At 41.5% G+C, this 22636-nt stretch overlaps 1 protein-coding gene across 1 annotated transcript in view; it reads right to left on the bottom strand.

The window, feature by feature from the left end:
• Nucleotides 1-22636, bottom strand: part of MCC (mutated in colorectal cancers) — a gene marked incomplete at its 3' end in the record, with an annotated part of 44077 nt that overhangs the window by 2369 nt on the left and 19072 nt on the right. The window contains exons 5-10 of the mRNA XM_010157050.1: nt 13192-13338; nt 12791-12880; nt 11957-12105; nt 8910-9050; nt 7631-7731; nt 4938-5121 (exon numbers count right to left, since the gene is read on the bottom strand). Of these exons, the coding sequence (XP_010155352.1) occupies nt 4938-5121; nt 7631-7731; nt 8910-9050; nt 11957-12105; nt 12791-12880; nt 13192-13338 (812 nt within the window). The remainder of the gene's footprint in view (nt 1-4937; nt 5122-7630; nt 7732-8909; nt 9051-11956; nt 12106-12790; nt 12881-13191; nt 13339-22636) is intronic.

Raw genomic sequence — 22636 nt, 5'->3', positions numbered from 1 at the left:
TAGCAAGATGCTCCTCTTCTTTTTTCTTTCTTTTTCTTTTTTTTTCTTTTTTTTTTTTAAAGAAGGTGAAGGGAGCTTAGCAAGGAAGCTGTCTCAGCCAGCTTCCCTTTCTTCCCATATTTAAAAGCAAACCTCAACCTGGAAGAGTGGAAGCAGTATGGGTTGCAGAAAGCCAGGATACAAAGCCCAAAAGCCCACTTTAGACTGCTGTAGAAGTGAGGCTGCACAATGAGGGAGGGAAGCAACGCTGCAGCGCTTCTGAACTCCCACAGCACAGCTCTGCCAGTGCGTGTTCCCCCCAGATCCCCACCGCACAGCTCTCCACAGCCATAATGCTAGTGCTCTGCTGCGCAGTTTAAGGGCCCACAGCTGATGAGCATATGACGCTGAATTGCAGATACTGCTCTCCCTTCTAACAGCAGTCAGGACAAAGGAAAAGAGACCAACAGATTGCGTATGTAGTATAATGAATCCACCCAAACCCCACGTGAAACTTGCAGAAGATACGCAGTTCCTCATTTCTCAAGCATGTAGGTAAGGATAGAGAAGGGATTGCAAGTTCATCACACCTGGATGGAATACAACAGAATTCTTGTTCATTCTTACTGCTGTTCTATTCAGAACAAGCAAAGAGAAATGGTCTTCCCACTTGCTTCATCCCTCAAGGCTTTTACAATGATGTCATACCGCGATGAGGTCAAATTAATTTTCATATACAGCCTGTGGAAAATATGCAGGTTGGTACAGTACAACATGCAGTTTTATTTGGTGGAATGCATGTGTGTGTTTGCATGCACATGTGTGCGTACAAAATGCAGTGGATAGGTATAAACATGGCTTCCAACAGTGCCTCTGTGTGAGTAACTTGTGTACACTACAAAATTTTGTCCATAAAACCCAGTATAAGCTTCATCTGTTAAAAATCGAGTCAATAAATAAATCTGCAGTTCAGCAATGCTGCAGATGATACCCAAGTTGCTAGAACTAAAACAGTGCTGCCAGAGCTGAATCCATAAAACTTGCTTGAATGTCTGCACGAAACCTTACACTCCACAGAACGCATCTGATACACAGTATGCAGGGGCCACCCTCTTCTAGGTGAATGTTGCGGCTTGAGATCTGAAACAGCACAATGCCAAAAGACCGGAGAAATAGAAAAATACTCGAACCCGCCGAAAGACAAACAACAGTACAGCTGGCTAAAACCCAAACCTTTGGTGAAACCACGCTGCTTCCTTCTGAGACAAGTTCAGTCCAGCAACTGAGGTGTAACATGGATAACATTAAGGTATCTGTTGGGATATTTTTAAGTAACTTATTTGCACACTCCAGCCAAGATAATCTTGTCTGTCAGCTACTTACCTGAAATCTGAGGTGATTCTGATGGGAGATACCGCCCTACATCTGTCTGAGTTCAGGTATTTTGTGGCACTGCGTGATACTGAAAAGAATTCCCTTTGCATGTAAGAGGACAGATCCTTCCCCCACCATGAATCTAGATGTGAAGTTGGGCTTACTAGAACGGCAGGGAATAAAATCCACTGTTTTCAGCCAGTGTCAGAACTGCAGTCCTCTTTTGGTTCCTTCTTTTTAAGGTGCAATCAGCCAAAACTTGTTGCCAATATATGTTCTATAGTTAGCTTCTGTCCATTAAAATAATTATGATTTCCAACTACACTGCAGACCTACTTCTGTTTTCAAAAAATGAATTGGCAGCATTATTGTGCTGCTGCCAACCAAATGAGTTGAGATGCTTGCTATTATTTTTATTCACTTCACCAGTAACAACCTCTGTGATGCTCTTTCATTGCATTTCATTTCTTTTCATTTCAGTTGCTCCCTTTTACAGTCTTTAACCACTTGTCACTAGTGGCTCACCAAGCATTTATTCTCAGTATGTGTTCAGTGATTTGACATTCAGAATCTCATTTGAAATGCCAAAGCTAAAGATGGGTCAACAATTCCATTATAAGTCCCTATTCTACAGGATTTAGAACAGCAGGGAGAATTACTCATTTGTCACAAGTCTCAGCAAAGGAGAGTTTTCATCATCCCACTACCTCTTTACTCCGTTGGTTTCAAAGGGAAAAGGTAGCAGCACCACGCTCGCTGCAGCTGAAAGCCTGCAACACTAAAACACACCTATAGCAAAAGATCAGTCTCCCAGTGTGTTGGAACCACGGAGTGTGAAAACACTCTCGTTTCAGCGCAGTGGTCTCCAAATGATGGTTCACACAGCGCTCACTGGTGATGTGGGCTTATTCTACTCCCCTGTTTTACCGACTGCCAAGTTCTTTAAGGCCAATAAAAAACATCAAGCCTGCAGGAATAGCTAGAAATCCACAGCCTGCTTTCCTATCTCTGCTTGGATTGCTGTTGTAATGGAAAAGGAAAGGAAATGGAAACCTTCAACATCAAACAATCACGGAGGGCTGGAGGGCTGCGGCAGTGGGACCGCCGTCTGTCTACATCAGCAGGGAGCCAAGTGACAAGGCAGCATGCGTGACAGGGCTGAGAGAGCTGGCAACTAGGCAGGATAATTCCTAAAAGCAGTATGATCCTGGAGAGAAACAAGAAGGATCCAGAATGACAGGGAGAGCAGAGTTAAAGACAAAATCTTCCGATTTTTTAAACCCGAGATAGAGCATTTACCAATCTAATATAAAAAAACGTGTGCCTTTTGAACCAACACGGATTTTCCATCTATGGGCTGGCACAGTGCCAGGTGCCCGTAAGCTGGAGAGGAGATGCCTCTATTTTGAGACAGGGTCCACAGGAAGGAGAAATCTGTAAAGACCTCTACTACGTATCACTAGAACAGAAGGGAAGAATAGATGTGTATTTCATGGAGAAGCTCAAGTTTCAGAAGAATTTTAACTGATACGACTGTTTAGACAAAGACAAATGACATTGGGTGCAGGGGGAGAGGAGGGGGATGACAACGTGTAAGTGATGATCAGATCACGATGCCCAGAAGACAAGTTCCTGACTTGCTGCGTGCCCTCTGGGTGAGTGAGAGAAGCTTTTCTCTCTCATGTGCCACATATATCAAAGCAGACAACAACTGTTACCTTACTCAGTACAGTATCTTGCTCCACGCCAGAAAAAAGGATCCTCCAATGATAATGACTCAAGCTGAAACATCTCTCTTGCACACAGAAGCATTTACATTTGCATGTTTGCATTTCATGACAGAGTTTATACCAACAAAATTTGAAATATTATGCCACTTTTGTCATACCCTGCTCAGCTGACATGTTAAGTGCACACATTTCCAGCTGACTGCCAGAAGTTCACGGTAAATAATGAGCATGAGGGATGATTTTCTTCCCCAAACACACAGACTTCCCTCCTGTATAGCCCTCCCACCTCCCAGAAAAAAACCCAAAAATTATGTTCAACAAAGCAAGGACTACAGAGACTACATTCCTACCGAACACGTCTCAGTGGAAGGCTAGGAGAACGAACACTAAAAGAGGACGCACACCCTCAGATCTCCCCCGTCAGTACTGGAACTATCTTAATTGTTTTCAAGAAAAAGAAAAGCCTTGATTATGTACCAGATGTCTCACAAGGAAGAAAAACACTCGGGTAGTTACGGACAACTGGAAAAGACCCTTTCACGTAACAGAATGGAAAACAGGCTCAGCCTGGGCAGAGGTGTTGCCGTGTGTGGCCACATAGGACACGTTCACCTGCAGGTGTGGATGTTGCGTAAGGGCGCGCAGAGTGAGCCAAGTCAAGTATCTGAAAATTCTTCCCAAGGACAGCAACTACTTCTGGTGCAAACTGTGATCCGTGTGTTACTAGCGCAGATGCCGCCACGTTAATTTCTGAATAAAGAGACAGCTTTCTTGGATTGAGACTGCACCATGACTTCTTTGAATAAAACATTAATATTTACCTCACATTCGGACCATGTTTCCTCAGGTTACCTTTTTGCTCACTTTTTAGCTGTTCCATGCTAGTCACACGGCAGGAAATAATATCCTTTGGAGCAGGCATCAGCAAGAAGAGGAAATGATATAGTACTAAAATAAACTTCTAAAAGTGTCAAAAAATGACAGCGTTTGAATAAAGAACTGGCTCAAAAACTGAATTAAAATTAAGTTTTAGAGTGAATCTGAGCAACCAAAATAACTTTTAAAAAGAAAAATGTTCATCTATATTTATCCAGGATGCTTGCCAAATTCATATCCATACACAAGCACACATATTCACTGCAGAGAGTACAATTACACTGCAGGCAGGCAACGACTCAAAATTAAGCTGCTAGCAGATGTATTTGAACTGGAATGCTGCTGCAATAATAGCTCATTTAAGTTCCATTATTTTATAGGTCTTCAGAAAAACGGCAATATCCAGCCTTTCCTGGAAGAATCCATTTTGCCTGGCATGATGTTCATTTGCCACTCCACGTGTGAAAGAACAGCATGGGAAGGAAGAATTTGGAAGGGGGGAAAAGAGGAATGAGAAGGGAGAGGAAATGGTTTGAAACAAAATGGCTGGATTTGCAACATTTAGAAAACAGCTCTTGAGCACTCCAAAATGGTGATGGAAGCATAGTTCTGATCTCTGGTCTTCCATACGCCTGTCCTGTCTGCATACAATAGGTATGAATAAGAAGTACATGATTTGGGTTCTAATAAAACAGCGAGAAAGTCACTGAAGTAAAACAAACGTAATGTTTTTGCCCTTTATGAGGAAGATCAAAGTTCAGAGTCACCCATTTGCAACAAATTTATACAAAACCCTTCTTGGCTGGAGCTGCTTCAAGTTAAAGACAATCAGACCACTGAGGCATGGTGACTTACACATCAAAGCAAAGAAGTCAGCGGACTGAGGTGAGGGAGGTAGTTCAGCAAACACAATACAACATAACTTTTGGCCTGAAACCAAACACTTGGGGATTAGGAAAGCAGATGAGCTGCTGTTACCTTGTGTGGCTGTTGGATGACAGGCTTTCCCAGGGCTGCACGCTACAGCCAGTGATTGCGTAGGCTCCCCCGCAGCTCCCATCTAGTTTCATCAGCAAGGCTTTTGCTGCGTTCTCAGCTGTCTTCCTGCAGTCATGAGCTCTCTTAAGCATCTGGGTGATGTTTTCATCACCTGTCTGGTCCCCTAGTTTTCAAGCAAACAATCTGTTTCAGAGCTTTGAGGAGGTTGACAGAAATTAAGGCAAGAGTAAAGATCCTTCTACGTACTCCCAGTTTATACCAAAATGATGACAATAAATTACCAATCTGTAAGGTAAAACCAACTTCACGTCTGTGCCAGCATCAGTGGTAAAGGGGCTACTGGCCTGAATGCCTCTCCCTCCCAGCCACAAGCTCCAGGTACTTGTTGCTCCGGGTACATATCTTAAGTGATGTTTTATCATAGCCTGTCTGTCTGTAAGGGTGTGCATTGTGCATTTGGATTAGGTTAGGATGCTGAAATTGATAATACACTGGAAAAGCCTCAGTCTAAGTTACAACTCTTACTCCAATCAGTCCAATGCTTTTTCTCACAAGCACCTTTAACTCAAGCCTAGTGGCTAGCCAGAACACTTGCTTACAGTTTATTTTCCAGCTGGAAAAGTTTGTCTTACTGCTTGGAAGCAGCCTTTCAGACTTCGCAGTCACGCATACTAAAGCAACAGAAAACTAGCACTGGTGTTTGCTAATTTGCTGTAATTTCTAGTGGTTATGCAGCATCTATGCAGCTGGTAAGACATCTGCTCTGCAGAGGCAGGACAGAAACCAGCACTGTCACTATGCTTACAGTCCTAACTCCAGCTGGAGTCAAGTAAGTCACTGAAGTCACCACGCATTAGTGGCTACACTGAAAGCCTGAACAAAGCTACAATATACTCATACTCACACTTCACCAACTTTACTTTACCAACACAAAGATGTCAGAGAGTATAAAAACCCTCAGTTTGCTCTATGTCACATTTTCATTTCATTCTTATTGGAGTCAAAGACTGATTACCCATACTTCTGCTCTAGAAATAAGATTAATGCAAAAGAAAGGGAGAATGTTCTGTTAAGAGCAGCTGGATATGTCCAGCTCTAAGTGATGCAGAAGCAACTCCCACAAATTTTCCACTCAGATGATGACATAGAAGTTGACTTTCAAGCCAAAAATCTGCTATTTTATCTTGGTGTTTCAATCGAATTTCACAGTGAAGTAAATGTACATAAACCAAACACAAACTCCTACAAGCTGTGTTATATAATGGGAAACTGGCACTATTTCTATCACAGGGCTGTAACCATAATTAAGACCTGTAGACAGACACCTATATGAAAACTAAACTACAGTCCCTTCCGTAAAATGCATGTGAGGTGAAACCCTGCTCAAACCCAAACCACTTCTCCCTTCTAAGATTTCTTTCTGACACCTATGTGATCAGGAAATCTTAAATTCACTTTTGCTGGCCACTGATTGATCTCTGCCAGCAGGGAAAGCTTCCCAGCACGTTGTGGAATGACCAGCATCTGGAAGAAAGGTGGATGAAAATGTCAGACATCCACTCCAACATTTTGTGTAGGGCACACACTGCGCAGGCCAACACAAGGGACTGCCTCTGGCACTGGAAGAGATACACCATAAGGGGCATGGTTAGCAGCACAGCGACGGTGGGCTGAGCGCACGCAGTCATCTGAAACAAGAGGATGACCACGTCCTGTGGCTCTAAAGCCAGATGGTCACTCTGCCTCTAAAAGCTTTCCATTTACATTTCAGTCATTCCTGAGAAGCGAGGGCTGTCATACTGTCTCAACCAGGCAGTTACTACGCCTCAGCGCAGCATGAAGAGCTTTCTCCACTTTCTACTTGAAGATTACCTCGGCTACCTTCTCCTGTGAGTAAAAGGAATGGGCACTATAAAACCCAGACTAACATTCTTTGTGCAAACACCTCTTTCGGTCAGAAAAGTGGAGCCGGCCGCAACATCAAGCTCCACACACTTCCGAACGGTGACACCGCATTTTTACTTTAGCGAGCAGCATATGAAAGAACACCACCGCCTAGACACAAGATTAACTATCCACAAAACAAGAAAACACCAGAACATATAGGGTAATATTCCCAACAACACAGTAAAACGTAAGATAGAATGTTTTACAATTTTAAATGTGGGATAAAAAACTAGACCCATTTTTGTTTTGTTTTGTTTTTTGGTAACTCTTCAGCGCTACCTTTCTATTGTCTTAATCCCAGTTTTTCACAGACTCTACTCAACTTCTAGGGGGGTCAATATTGCTGATTCGAACAAAATCTGTACTTGCAGTTACCACAGCTGTATGGCCCTAAGCCACATATGCTCATGAGTATTGTTTAAAGATTCCACTCTGTACAGTTGCAAGCCTGCAGCAGCCTTACCACTGCCAGAACAGGGATCCCCTTGTGATAGTATAGGTACACTAATTTAAAATGCTAGTGAATTCTGTGATTTCATTGCAGACTCCCTTTTTTTTTTCCCCTATTTTTTGGGTGTGTAAAATGATTTAAACAGTTAAAAACAAGAACAGACTGGAAAGCATTCTTAAGTGATGGGTCATGAGATGATTCACCATTACAACTAACTCTAATGCTGACATGCAAAAAAACCCCATTTAAAAAAAGTGATTCATTGACATCTTACCAACAGAACCAACACCTGCAGCTCTGAACTGCCCAAGAATGAGACTCTGCTCACTTTCTGCCAATGCCAACAGCAGCTCGTATGCTTCTATGCACTGTTCGCTGAGAGAGAAAACAAGGCACAAAAACCAAAATTCACATAAAATATATCTGTAATTTAGAGGAGAAGAATACCTGCAACAGCAACAACAACAGAGGTAGCTGAGGAACTGCGTGATTCCCCACTACTTGTCTAGTAGCAAGGGTACTAAATGACATAACACACATGGCTTCTATCACAAGCATTCAACAATCTCTACTTCCTTCTGATGGTCCTCAAGTAACTAAGAAGTTCAAACAAGAGAGTGACCTGATGTGAAGTAAGTTCCAGGAGCAAGTTTGAAACAGTCAATATGAATGGAGCTCAGTATGATCCCTTTTGTGAAACATTTTTCAGGCCTTTTAACTATACAAAATACTGTATTCTATGCTATATAACTATACCATACAAAGCATCCTAGTAAGAATAAAAGAAAAGACAAGAAAAATACTTGTTGCTTCATCCTGGCTGTAAGATTTTCCTCCTTGCAACACACCAGCTTCTACACTTGTGAGTCACTCATTCCTGTTGCATTCCAATGTTTTTGAAAATATATACATTACATTCCTATTTGCAATTTACACTTCCTTGTAATTTGCTTAAGGCTGACAGTAACAGAATACGTTCTTTAAAAGGCACAGATTTGTCTTAAGACCAGAACTGCTTGTTACAAATTAGCTGCAGTTGAAGGAGTTAAACACCACCATCTTTTTATATGTAGTTTAAAGCAAATTTAGCTACTTGTACCCAAACACTAAGTAAATTAATCCAAAATTCCAACTGATGTACTATAAAATCACTGTGAATTACGTGGAGTACAATACTATTTGGTCCACTGGTCTTGTGAAAGACGTCAACCTAATACAGAGAACCTGTTCCTTAAGACCAGATAGAGCAGAGACAGTTGAGTCTCCACACAATCCCTAATTCAAATGTTAAATGGGTATTTTAAAATTAAAAATAAATCTGTACATTTTTATTATTACATTTCTATTTCTCTGCTGGTAAGCTAGGGTTGAAATACACTCGTATCAATAGTTCTGTAGTTTGTCAAGCAGTTCAACCAAAGGGACATTTTTTTTCAGGGAGGAGACAAACAGTATTACTATGGCAGAACAACAATTTTACTCTCAAAGGCTTGTACCGAGTCTCCCCCGCTCCCTCTTTTTCTGGCTGAGATGCCCTCTGTGTAGGTACATACCTGTACTGCAGTGCAAGCCTGAGGGCTGTGGCGTTGGACTCGTACTTCCCCACAAGCATGCTCATCCTCTCGGCATTGCTCTTGCACTCTTCCAGTGTTATTGTCAACAAGTCATTCTGGGATTTCAAGTGTTCAATACGGCTGTAGAAAAGGAAGTGATTTGCAACCTTCAACCTTAGCTTGCAGACACTGTCCTGAAAACTCCAGAACAATCACAATGTAGAACAACAAATACCATTTTGTCTACATAAGGTTTTTAATGAAGACGGGAAAATCTATCAGTTCTGCGTCTCATGTCAAGAGCCAAGAGAATAGTAATTTCCTTAGGACAGTCTGTTCTCCTTCTACTCTTCTTCACATAAACCGTAATCATAGCGCTGTGCAACAGCAGGAAGCAGAAAGCTGTTCCCTTGTTCTGTACCCACAAGACTCTGTAGGGCAGTTTCCTATTAACCTTTTGCTTAATTTTTCTGCCTCCACTCCTTGCTCCCTGCTGCTACATTCGCTTCTTGTTTTAAGTGGCATGTTCGTTAGTGCAGTGTGTGGGTGTGTGCAGTGATCATGTCACTGATTAAATGCTCCCTTTCTTTGGAACGTCTAGAGTAACTGTCTCATGTGAAGTAATATTTTGGCTGTGTTTAGAGAGGTAACTTCCAAAACATGAACAAAGTTTCAATGAGGCAATGAAATCTTCAAAAGTTCTGGCAATACTCAAACAGAAGCTCACATCAGAACTTAATTGTAATAATTGTAACCTCAGTGAGGTTAACGCTGAATCTGAAAGTGAGGCTTCAGTGTTTCAGTATTACTGTTTATTCCTGGGGCTGATGACTGCACTACACATCAATGTACTTCACCCAATCCTAAGAGTTGGACATACACTGAAACAGACAGGCAAATGATTTAAAAATTTGGACAGGTAGCTAACAAAGAAATCAGTGCCATCTAGAACTCTAAAATCACTGACTTCTTAACAAACACAAGAAGAAGGAAAAGGGCTAGTATACCATTAATTCAGCAATCAGAATAAAGCCCTGACTTCCCTAGCTGCTACAGCTCTCACCTCCTAATAAGGATACACGTTGTCAAAGCATAATTGTGCAGCGCACAGGAAAAGGAAAAGAAAAAAGAAGAAAAAAAGGATCACATTTTGCAGCACTACAAAAACACAAGCTACAAATAAAAGAGATATTGTACTGATCAGACTAAGTTTGAGATAGCCAAGAGGAAGAGAGAGCTTGGAAGGAAAAATGTTTTGATTTTATGTGCCGAAGAGGACGGGAAGCATTGGTTTTGACAGTGCTTACTGAAGGACAGCAGCAGCAGGATTTTAACCGCAATCAGAAACCTGCAATCTTTATTCTGCAGATACAAGTCTATTTACTGGTATATATGCCATACCACCATAGGTCAGTACCATCATTGATACAGCTGACGGTGTAATTCTGCTTCTTCAGGACAAACCAAAACAAGCTACTTCCAGAATGATGGAGAGCAAGTTACAGGAATCCTTATTTCTAGCAGTGATGTGTCTTATGACAAAAGATGCCATGTTTACTTGGTCAGCCACAGAGAAGGACACTCTACACTGCAAATCGTCACAGGTGAAGGTGCTGTGCTGATCTAATAATGTATGACCAAACTGTTGTCCTGCTAGTGGAAAGAATCCTTAGCATGTGTACTGGGTTTAGTCAGGAAAGAGCCACTTGGTTAGTCAACACCAGAGGATCTGCCAATCGTGCTGGCCCTGCCCAACCAAAACCTTTACGTACTGTAGAAGGAGACAAAGTCCCTGAAAAATTGGTTGGAAAAATCGTTCGGGGTTATGCCTGCCTCAGGCAAGTGCAAACCCATCTGTGGGGTTGCTTTCACTCAAGGACCTGGATGCACTTGGTGGGGAATGAGAGAAGATGGGGAAGTCCAATGTGTACCTCCAGGAGATTTGATTCTGGGGGAAAACAGCCCTTAAATTAAATTGCATGATGGCCATTAACTGCTGCAAATAACCGTTGTTCTGAGCTCTGTGTTGTAGGAATCACTCTGGCAGACATCACCTGAACCTACAGAGGTCCAGCCTTGCCAGAGGTGCAGCAGTGACCTGAGCTGGTGGACAGATACGGTTGGACTGGATGATCTCTAAGGTCTTTTCCAACCTAGTGATTCTATTATTCTATGATTCTATGAGCTAAATTGGCATCAGCGCCCAACGATCCCACGCAACACTTCACCTTTCCTGTCCTAAATGACCACAACAGATGGAACCTGAAGTCACGGGCCAATGGATATTTTGCCAAGATGGTCTACAGATGAAAGGAATTGTATCTGTGTATGATGGGATGGGAAAGGGGGAGCTGGTTAATGAGAATTTATGGAATAGTATGGGACTTGAGCATGATGTAAATGGTATGAAATAAAGGGTGGAGAATGTGCTGGGTTCAGTCAGGAAAGACTTAACTCCCTTTGCCATGGCTGCTAGGAAGCTGTTCCTGGATGCAGAGAGCAGCACTGATCAGGTCTCAGCTGGTGCTGGGCAATGCCTGCACTGAATTCAAGGTCTTTCTCCCCTTCTGACCCTGCAGCTGCGTTCCCAGCTCTCGCTGTCTCGCTACAGGCCGTGCTGGGACACACAGTTCAGGCACCTGACCCCAACTGACCAAGGGAGTATTTCATTCCATAGTACGTCATGCTCGGGGCATGTATTAGTATTATTATTAGTAATATTTGCATATATTCATTTAGATTCAATTAGTAAATAGTTTTTATTTCAACTTTAGGAGCTTCTTTGTTTATTTTACCTCCAATTCTTCCCCTCCACTGCAGGAAGGAGAGGGAGAACCTGTGAATTTGTTGTATTTTCCTAGCCAGAGTTAAACCACGACAGCATGATTCAATCTTCTGTTCATCAATTACATTCCATGTTTATCTGTAGCTGCCACAGTTGAGCTGGGACTGAATTAAATGTTCAAAAAGGCTAAAAAGTACTAACTTTAATAAAGCTAATAGCATAGCAGACAACACATATGAGCATACGTAACTCTTCACCTTACCTATTTAATCTCTCCGTCTCCACTTCAAATTCTCGGATTTTACTTTCAGAGATAGCAGATCCATGCGAATACAGAGTCTGGAAGATTTCCTGGATGTTTGAGCAGTCTTGGAGGGAGTGTGCCAAATGTTCTGCCACAGTACTAGACACCTGCACAGGACAGTTAATACATCATTGTGAACAGATAACCACTGGATCCCTCCCACAGGCAGTCCGCACTGAGAGCTGCATCTGCTTGCAGGCACTCACTTCAAGGCATTCATTATTCAGTTCTTACTATGAATTTTCCATGGAATAGAACATTTACAAGTTTCCACTTTAAGAATCTATTTTGATTTAAAATTCTGCTAAGGAAAGGGTGAAGTTCAGTACTTCATCACACATTTAAAAAGCCTAGTATGCAAGCTGTCTGCTTTCCTGAAAGCTTAGCCAAAGGTCAGAGCTAAGTTCTTCAGTGAAACAAATATTAACACATAGTAACAACAGGGTTATGGGTTTACACTGGCATTAGAAAGCGGAATCCAGTTCTCTGTTGACTGGAAATTGTGAAATGCAACTGAACAGTCTTTTCTTGAAGAATAGTATTTTGGAGGAATTGACTCCAAAATTATCCTCTTCAAGTCACTCCGAGAATATTTTCTAGCCACCAGTTATGACAAAATGAGATCTTAATGCTGTGTGAAATATTCTCTGTTAAAATGTTTTTCTCAAAATAACTTTTGAAGTGTTTTCAGTTAGCTCATATATTAACTTCGTCAGAAAACAGTGCTGCTTTCAATGGAATGTGGGTCATCTTCAGAACATATCACACATGCACATAATTATTAGTCCTTACCCCTATGCTGCTGATTTCTGATCCTAAGACAGGTCTATCAGATGACGAAGACTCTGATCTTGTCTTTGACAACTTCACTCTTTCAGCAATCTGTAAGTCAGAATGCTGCACATGTTACACAGGAACTCAACGCTCCGCAGAGATTACACAAAATGCATTTGTTCACTCGCTACGCTTGCAAACCTGAAGTAAACTACTGTAAAATTGACGCCTGTGTTGTAACAAAGAGAATTACAATCATTAGCACTTAATTCCTTCCTGCAGCTCAAGTTCATGGGCCTGCTTAGGATCCCCGAATAATCTGGGGATTCTAGACACCTCCCAGTTAATCAGATAAACCCAAAACGAAGCCTGCTTCTCCCAGATAATGAGGAGCGTTACTGCAACTCACAACAGCTCACCTTGGCGATGGGAATGTCATTGCTACTGCTGCTTGTGCTCAGCTCTCCCGTGCTGGGGTTAACGGGTCGGTTGGCAGAAGTGAGACGACTCGGGCTGGACGGGCCTGTTGCCTGCACGCTTTGCAAACGTGTTTGCAGTTCCCGAACCTACAACAAAACATAATGTTATGGTTTTTCCACTTTTTTTCCCCCCACTATTTAAACCATAAGGTTAAATAGTTTGGAGTTTTTCTCATTGTCTAGCCAAGCCTCATTGCTTCTGGCTACTACAGTAGCAGTTTGTCCTGTGATAGCCGTGAAGTTTTCATGTGGGGAGCGGTGAATGGATGTTGTTTTAAAATTCCATTGTTGTAATTTTTTTTAAACAATTTGCAATGTGGAAATAATTCGGATGTAATATTGTAGAGTAATTACTCAAAGTTTCAGCTTGTTTTATATAACCCCTTCAGTGCAGCTGTACTACATGTATAGAAATTATTCTCTCAGGGGTGAAGCTAATACTGCAGCCTAAGATTACAACGCCTAAACAAGTCAAACGAAGAAAGCACCAGTGTTGAAAAAACTCTCGACATAAATATATCTCAGGATGACTCTATCATATTTAAAGGTGAAAGAAATGGTCTAGTGGAAGGTGTCCCTGCCCATGACAGGGGGGTTGGAACTAGATGATCTTTAAGGTCCCTTCCAACCCAAACCATTCTATGATGCTATGATTCTATGAAATTCGAACATTAATCATGCCTTCAAAACTGCAGTTACATACATCTACCATATAGTGGGTAATGTACAGAGAAGAAAATACCAGCGAAGTACCAGCGAAGTACTCAACCAACGTTCTGCAGAGGCTCTCTGTAAACATACACTACAAACCCTGCATAGTCCTTGTAACACATTAGGCACTTGCAGAACTGACGTCAAAAGATTTTCAGGACTAAAGGGTAAAAAAAAAAGCCCGCAGGAGCCAAACCATAGCTAAACATAAGCTAAAGCTTATAGTGTTTACCTGGGAATAATTCTTAACAAACAAAGAATAAATGGTCCAATTAACACAACAATTATGCCACAGGGTAAAGTGACAGAGCTCACTTTTCCCACAGAGTCTCAGACAAAGAGTGTCAGATGAGAGAAGGGAAGGAAACCATCTGAAGAGGCAATTTCCCCGGAAAGAACTGTTCACTGCTGATTTTGTTGGAAAAGTCCACCTGCAAAAACAGAACAGGTGAAATTTTGCCAGAAGTCCAGTGAAATAGCAGTCCAGTCCGTTTGATATCCTCCTATGGCATGAAATGCAACTGATTACTATTCTCTAAAAGAAGTGGGATGTTACACTAAATAAATTTGCTCAAAGAATGGATTAAGCAGGCTGAAATACCTTAGTAAGAAATATCAACACTAAAGCTGTATTAAAGCTTAGGTTTTCTTCAGCTACAGGCTTACCAGTCAGCGCTTTAGCAATCTCTGCTTGCAGCAGTGGCAGCCAGCATGTCTTCTGCACAACATATACAGATCCTTTCTACCTACTGCACTGAGGAAAGAGTCCAAGCCGGAACTCTCTCCAGTCACCACAGCAGCACTTTATGCCTCCCATGATCCCCTACAGTCTGCTTCTACCTCCCTGAAGGGTACCCCTGGCTCTCCCTCAGCCACATGCAAGCTGAAGGTCAGGTTGCCTGAAGACTTGCTGTCAGCATAACAGAATTTTTAGGCATGTGCAAATTACAGAAAAATAAAAAAATCCACGTGTTTTACGTAACAGAGAGAACAATTGAATGTTACTATTAAAGGGCTGTAGGTGGCAACAGTAAGAGAGCACGTAAGGGCTAACTACACTCATAAATTCCTTGTTGAGTTATGGAGGAGTGCTATACCTTAAACAAAATTAATCCAAACAACTCAATTGGTCTCTGTTTAAAAAAAGAGGAAGCACACAAAGCCTCAAATCAAATCCCCAATGTTTAAAGCAACCTTCTGAAAAATGTACATGAATGCTTGCCCCAGTATTATACATATTAACTGTAATTACATCATGAAGTTAAACTGAGCAGAGCGTATAAAGTGCACATTCATAGCATGTATCTTCTACATATTTGCAGCTGAGGCCTCCTTTGTTCATACAGACATATATAATTTCAACATGGGCGCAGCTGCACTAATGCAAACCTTAAGGAGAGAAGTGCTCTGCTGATGCAAACCAATCGTTTCAGCCTGCTGATATGCATAAAACCAAAATAAACCAAGTATGCATGTTTCTGCTTCCAGATGTGGAATGCCAGTGCAGATAGGATTTGTACCGTGGCATTAATACGGGGGGAGTGGGGACACAGCAACCCCAAAACTTCATTAAATCAAAATCACGTTTATTACTATTTATTTTAACCCGGGGTGTTCCAAACTAAATTCCCCAAGTGCTTAAATTACAACATTGTTTGAAAACAAACAACCAGGAAAACCGCTAGGGATGCATTCTTCATAAAATCAAATCCCTGCCTCAATGTCTGACTTAAAAATTGCTAAAATATTCACTTATGCCCAGAAGCTAGTCCTGGAAGATTTCAGTCCAAAAGCAAGTAACATTCTAAATTTAAGGGCAACCAGGAAACAGAGTGTTGAAGTTGCTTAAAATACTGAGCATTCACTGACTCCAAAGTTTAAAACCACCTTACATAAGGGCAGTATTTTATAAAACTTTAATGCAGATAGGTTTCCTAGTCTATGTTTTATTACTAAGCAGCGACTATTGGCCATGATTACAAAGCCAATTATTCTTAAGGATCTGTAAAACAGCATCAGCAACAGAAAGAAAAATGAACACAGCTAAGTCTGTAGCCAGGCAGACTTTGCTCAGGAAAGCATTTATAAAAGAAAGCTCAGAGCACAGCACAGTTATCAATCTTGGCAAGTCACAGCTTTAATACTGTATCACAGAAACAACCACAACTTAAGGAAACTGTCTGCTTATTCATGCTTCTTGATGTATTTACTGATTCAGGCCTTCATTTGAGAAATTACATGCTGAACTAAACGTTATAAATAACTGCACTAACTTTAGCAACGCTGGGTACTGCATGGTAATTCTGAGCAGGATAACAGGGCAAGTTTGTCTGACCTGTAGAATCACCGATCTCACAATTCACACATTGACCAAGCCGGAGTCTCATGACTGGGTTGCCCACGCACCGGATGGCCCAGAGACAGCCTAGGTAACTATTTCTGGTCCCCAAAACCTCCATGGTAAATAGCGCAGTATGCACCATCTCCTCAGAAAGTACTTTCCACGCTACTGGTAATTCTAAAGTAAAAATAAAAGAAGACCAAAGAACAGGAATCAAGAAAGAAAAAAAGAGTTCAGAAGAGCTAGTTTCTGAATTGGTGAATGCTTAAATCATGAAAAGACCAGTTTAAAAACTATGATTTAAAAATTATCTGACCACCCCTGCTCAATACTTCATCAGCTTTAAGTATTGTTACTAATGAAATATTAATTATTCTGAAGGTTACATTTATTGCTAGAATGAAGGTGACTGCAGTACCGCACATGAGACACAATGAACACTCCGAAATGGGAGAAGAAGGACGTATCTTACAGGAAACAGACGACAAAAATCCCATGTGTGAATACAAGCAAAGAAACAAGACCAAAAAAGTTCCACTGTGGATCTGTGAGCTGGGGAGGAATAACAACGAAGAATTTAAAGAAAGATTTCTTGACCCCTTGCATCATACTAGTTTAAAGACAGAAACATCCAGAAAGATATAAAAATTGCCGTGAAGTCCTAAAACTCTAAATTGAGATGGCAAGTGGCTGACAGACAGATCTAATTATATGATCAGAAAAACCGAAAGGAGGTGAGAATAGAGGTGGAACTCCAGGGAAGCATCTGTGAAATCTACAATGAAGAAAAAAAAGGAAGGAGGAAAGATCTAAATAGCTGGAGGAAGTCCAACAAATTATAGAAGTAAAGAAGTGCTGTAGCCTTTGAAAGAGTAGGGGCATTAAGTGAGAAACCAAGAGAGCCATTAGACTTCAGAGTAATAGATAGGCTAGATACCAAGGTAAGTGAGGTGCAAACAGACATCCTCAATTTACTGATACAAACAAATAACTGGAAATTTTACTTATTAATATTTGATGTTCAGCAGTATGAACCAATCGCTTAGCTGCATTTCTAACTTCTTCCTTTCAATGCTGAGAACGGGGGGAGGAACTAGGGAAAAATTATAATTTCTCACGGTTACCTTAACAACTAAATAAAAAGACAGCAAGAGAAGAAGAGAAAAGGGGCTGACACACTACAGTAATGGGTTTATGAAAGACTTCATAAGTGATTAACGGGCATCATGGATATGTTTGCAGAAAGGCATACTGGGTTACAGAAAACACTTTGGTGGAATACTCTTTTTATCTACAACCATGAATCTAAGAAACAGGTTTTTACACTTTGTATTTCACGCATGCGTACTCACAACTCCATGATTTGTTAACATATCCTAAGTAAAACCACACAGCTACAACCACCTGGTTTTGTCACCGAATTCCACATTCAAAGGACACCTGCTGCTTTTGTTCCTAAAGCAGTTTAAATAAGGGTCATGCCAGTGATTCTTGTCTTTCTACCCTACTTGTGACCTGTTTCATCAAGCAGGATCTTTGAACCCTTCAAGTAACAACATTTTTCACACTATTTTAATACCGCTTCCATTTTTTTTCCTGTTATACAAAGGAGGAAGATGAAGTACAACAAAACACAGTAAGTGAATACACCTCTCCCACTTCCTACTTCATTCACAAGTACCGCAAATATGTGGAGGGGAAGATGGAAAATGAAATACCAGCGTGACAATTCAACCTGCTCAGTGGTGAGGACCCTTCCCAGCCCAAAGCACCCCTAACTAAACCCCCAAGGAGGCCTCGTGGTGATTATTTTCAGTCTGATCATTTTCATCCCCGCTAAAACCACGAGCACCTGAGCTAAAACGGTCTGATTTCCTACAGCTCTGTTGTGGTTGACTGAGTATGGTAAAGAAGTCTTTCCTGGTATTTATAAGGGCTATCTCCTCAGTGAATTCTCGGGAGTTGAGTAAGCTTAGACCTGCATTAACAGGAGGCATGAACAGGATCTCCTGCATCTGCAAAGACGTCTACTTCCAAGAAATATGTGAGAACGTACATGTCACTAGGAGCACTACTCCTCCGGCAGACCTGAAAGTCGATCTGCAGTTTGAACAAGGAGAAAGGGAACAAGGCACAGACACAACAAGCTATGGGAGGAAGGGTATGCTGCTAGGGTTTACACATACAGCTTTTTCAAGTAGCAGGAGAGGCTACAGTGCACTAGGTGATATAAATGTTTTACCAAGCAAGCGCTCGTCTGCTTTGGACACCTTTCAGACACAAGTCCCTCATGCGGCGCTCCATGCAGAAAGATCTGGGTGCTGCACCTCTATAAAGGATGCAAAGCAACGAAAACTAAGGACATGGCAGGATGTGACGTGGAAGTTGACGGGTGGATTCCTTAAAAGCCCCGAGCACAACTGAAGTGTTCTGAAGGAGGCCGGCACACAGCGGAAACAAAACCAGGCAAGGGCAGTAAGCCTATCCCAGGCTGTTTCTCACTTCATTTCAGATTAATCACTGAGCATCTGCACACAAGCTTGGAAACAGAAGCAAAGCTCTAGTTCGTTAACAGCTAAGTGGAGATACTGCTGCATTAGCAAATACCATGCAACTGAAGGAGGTGGAGAATGGAAATAGCTTTTGGCTGCTACCTCAGGTTTCTGGTGCGCATCAAAAGACAGAACAGTTCAAGGATCACTTTGAGTTGTGCAAGCTGATAATAAACCCTAAAGACCCATAAGATATGCATGTTCTCTAGCACTCTGGAACACCACCTTCTGATCCCAACATAAATGACGCCAAAACAAGGACAGTTGAGCAGCCTGTGCCAGCTCTGTGTCATCTGAGAACAGTGCGGGCACAAGAATGCCGGCGAGGCCAAGGATCTGACTCCTGCTGTGGTTTGGGTAGGTTTCAACACCTCGCAAGAACAAGGCATTTTGGGAGAGCCCTCATGCTAAAATGAAGTTTCCTGGAGTGGAGGAAATCTGGGCAGCTGGAGGGTTCATGCATTAAAATGGCACTTTTCTACTCCTCTGCAGATTATGTTTTCATGAAGGTCTGAAGCCAGAGATAACTAAAATATTAAGTCTGGTTTTGTTCTGGTCAGTTTGGTGAATTCAGCTGGATCTGGAGAAGACACAGACTAATTCTCACAACTACAAGCATTTGATTAACTGAACAAGTTGACATATGGCTTATGCAGCAGAGAACAGACTTAACAGACTTCCAGAGCTGCAGCTGCCTTTTCACTTTAGACTTTGTTCTTCAGAACAGCCTCAGGGCAGCCCGAACACTGCCCACACCCACTGCTTCTTACGCCAACGGGCTGCCTGGGACTGTGTGGAGGCACTACTCATCTGGCAACTTTCGTGGGCAGTAATTAAAACCCCCACTACTCCTACTTTGCAGTTATGATGGAGTTCATGTGCTGTATCAGTGCTGCTCATCTGACTGCCCTGCTGGATACAACAGATTTTGTGTCAGAACACAATTTTTTCTACTACTAATTAAGCCCGTTACTACATCCAGCAGTTGTAAATAGTGCTGACCTGATTACAACCTTATTCTCATGTAATATTAATAATAATCCCATGAACTGGTACAGAAGTTCCCCCGCATCTTATCTGTATTACTGGATTCAGGATTATGGTCAGCTATGTTTAAGCAGTTCCTAGGGCAGTGAGTGGCCCAGACTTAAATAGATTTTATTTTCAATATGGCAATATCACAGAGGTAAAATAAACCTCTGCATTATGAAATTAGCTGCTACACTGCAGACACGCTACAGAAATAAGTGATTACCTCATTTACTAATGACCTGTGAGAAACTAACTCCATATGTAATGTTGTTTCTTAGCTACTGTTCTAGAAAGCGGCTCAATCCGTTAACTGAGCACAGTAAATACCTAATTAAATTAAATCTCCAACAAGCCTGAGAAAAATGTATTGAAAGCACTCTGCTTGATTACAGACATTGGTCTGAAGTAACAGACCTATTGATCTGGTCAACTTCAAGCTTATTCACTTCACCCAATTTAATTTGAGAAGAACAATAACTAAATTTTAGTTGGATCTCCTTTCCTGTTCTCCAGGGAAATAATCTGAAGTGACTCTGAGTTCACATAGCATACAGAAAATATTTAAGAGGTCAAAGAAAACATTTATTTTGTTGCTACTATGGACACTAAGTTACATTAAAAAATGCAAATATGGTTTCCAGTGCCACAATTAACAGAGAGTTGCTGACAGGGTCATACACCATGAACAAACTTCTCTGGTGGGGGCAATAAACCAGTTGTTCTGCAAGTTCAGGGCGATATTAAATACCATATTTCAATAAAGTCCTCTATAGATGCCACCTAAATGAAAACTACTGAAGAAAATACCCTGCCAGCTGTGCCTGAATACAGAGGCTGCTTGATTTTGTTCTGCTCCGTGCCAAACCAATATTGACCCTTTATCTACTGTGCAAGGCATCTATTCAGTGTGTCCAAGAAGAATGGCCTTAAAGAAGAATGAACATTTAAACCGGCTTGCTGTACACGAAAGACAGCTCACAGTCGCTACAGAGCCATTCAAGATGCACCCTCGCCAGGGTCAGTGGTCTGAACACAATTCAGGTCAGTAACATCCCCCTGCTGCTATCCTCTAACAATTACTCTAGTCGCTCACATGAAACACGTTGATGACCTCAATTCTGTTTCCAGCAGAGATGCTTCCGTAACAGACAGCCATCAGTACTACATGCATCCCCCCTGCTAACAGTTCCCATAGACAGGCCAGCAGCTCCAAGATCAGCATGATTAACACGCTCTCCTTTCAGCCCTAGGCCCTGACGATAGTAGGGAAATTATGAAATACTCAGTTAACATAGTACTTTGTGGCTCCACAAACGCTTGGTTTACTGGGGATTCCGATACAGACTGACCCAGTCAAGCAGTACCTGCACTCACAGAATTGAACAGCATTTTCCTCACCATCTAATCCAGCCCTCCCCTACTGATGGCAGCCAGGCAAAACAACCGTTATGTGCAGGGACACTAAGGCTAGCTCTAGAATTAACGCAGCTCTATGGACAGGGCCAATTAAAAGTACACTTTCTTGCTATTCTTAGGATACAACCCTAATGTTAACGACCCTTGTTTCAATAGGTATCCCTGCACAGTCATACATTTCATTATACAAACATAACTAATATTTTAAAGCTCCATTTTCAAAGCATAGTCAGTAGCCTTACTCCTTACCATTTCTTCAGAACCACAATCTTCTTACCTGTTAGACACCATGTAGTCTAATTTCTGAACTAACACAGTTGTGAGTGGTTTATATTAATTTCCAGCTTTGTCCCTAAGTTTGAACAGCCATTAATTAATTAGCTCCTATTCTTACTTGCTTTCTTCAGCACTTGTAAAGAGAACTCAAACTCAGATTTTGCTTTGCCAAGTTAAACAGGACAATCTCTAAGTCATTTACCCAAGTATGCTGTCCATTTCTCTGACCTTCTTCTACATCTTTTTTTGCCAATTTAAACTGAACCTTTTCAAGCATTAGACATAAGAAGTGCATATAACTTTTCAGATCAGATCTGAACACTCTTTATACAGTTTTTCCAATCTGCTACATCTAGGACTGAATTCCCCACCATGCATCAACAGCTCAGCCATTCAGATCCCTGAGGGTACAAACACCAATTCCTACCCCATTTTTTAACTGAGGACCTCCTGGCTGTCAGCATAAATTCTTGCTACCAATCTCCTCAGCATCTTAATGTGCATTCCATACTTTAAATTGAATATTTTTCTATTAATTTTATTCTCAAGGCCATCTATTTTTATCTTGTTTGATATCCCAATACTGATCTGCATAATCTGCAACGTCAATATCTGTGTTCATGTAAGCAAATTTCAAAACACACCCTTCTATTCTCTGCCCACTTGCCCTGTTCCCTCCCAACCCTAACTCACCAGGTGCATAAATGCTACTTCTGTAGCTCAAGGGCTAGTACTGCCTCTGTTTAAAAATGTGTCACTATAACACCAGTCCAAAAACCTCAAGACTGAAAACAACTTACACTTATGGTATATAATAAAACTAAATTTTACAAAGGAAAAGTTGAAGTGGTCTTGTTTTATAGAATAGCAGATTACCGTGTTTTCCTCATCACACGTACCATTTTTTAGTGTTAAGAGAGGCTAGAGAGTTTTGCAAAGGTAATTTGTGGCTCCCTATTGGGTTTGTGTGGCAAGGTTTTTGTAGCTGGGGGGCTACAGGGGTGGCTTTTGTGAGAAGATGCTGGAAGTCTCCCCCATCACCAAGAGAGCCAATGCC

The sequence above is a fragment of the Eurypyga helias genome, unplaced genomic scaffold (genome assembly GCF_000690775.1).
Source record: "Eurypyga helias isolate BGI_N326 unplaced genomic scaffold, ASM69077v1 scaffold11670, whole genome shotgun sequence".
Taxonomy (NCBI): Eukaryota; Metazoa; Chordata; class Aves; order Eurypygiformes; family Eurypygidae; genus Eurypyga; species Eurypyga helias.
This window is presented reverse-complemented; position numbering and strand designations above follow the sequence as displayed.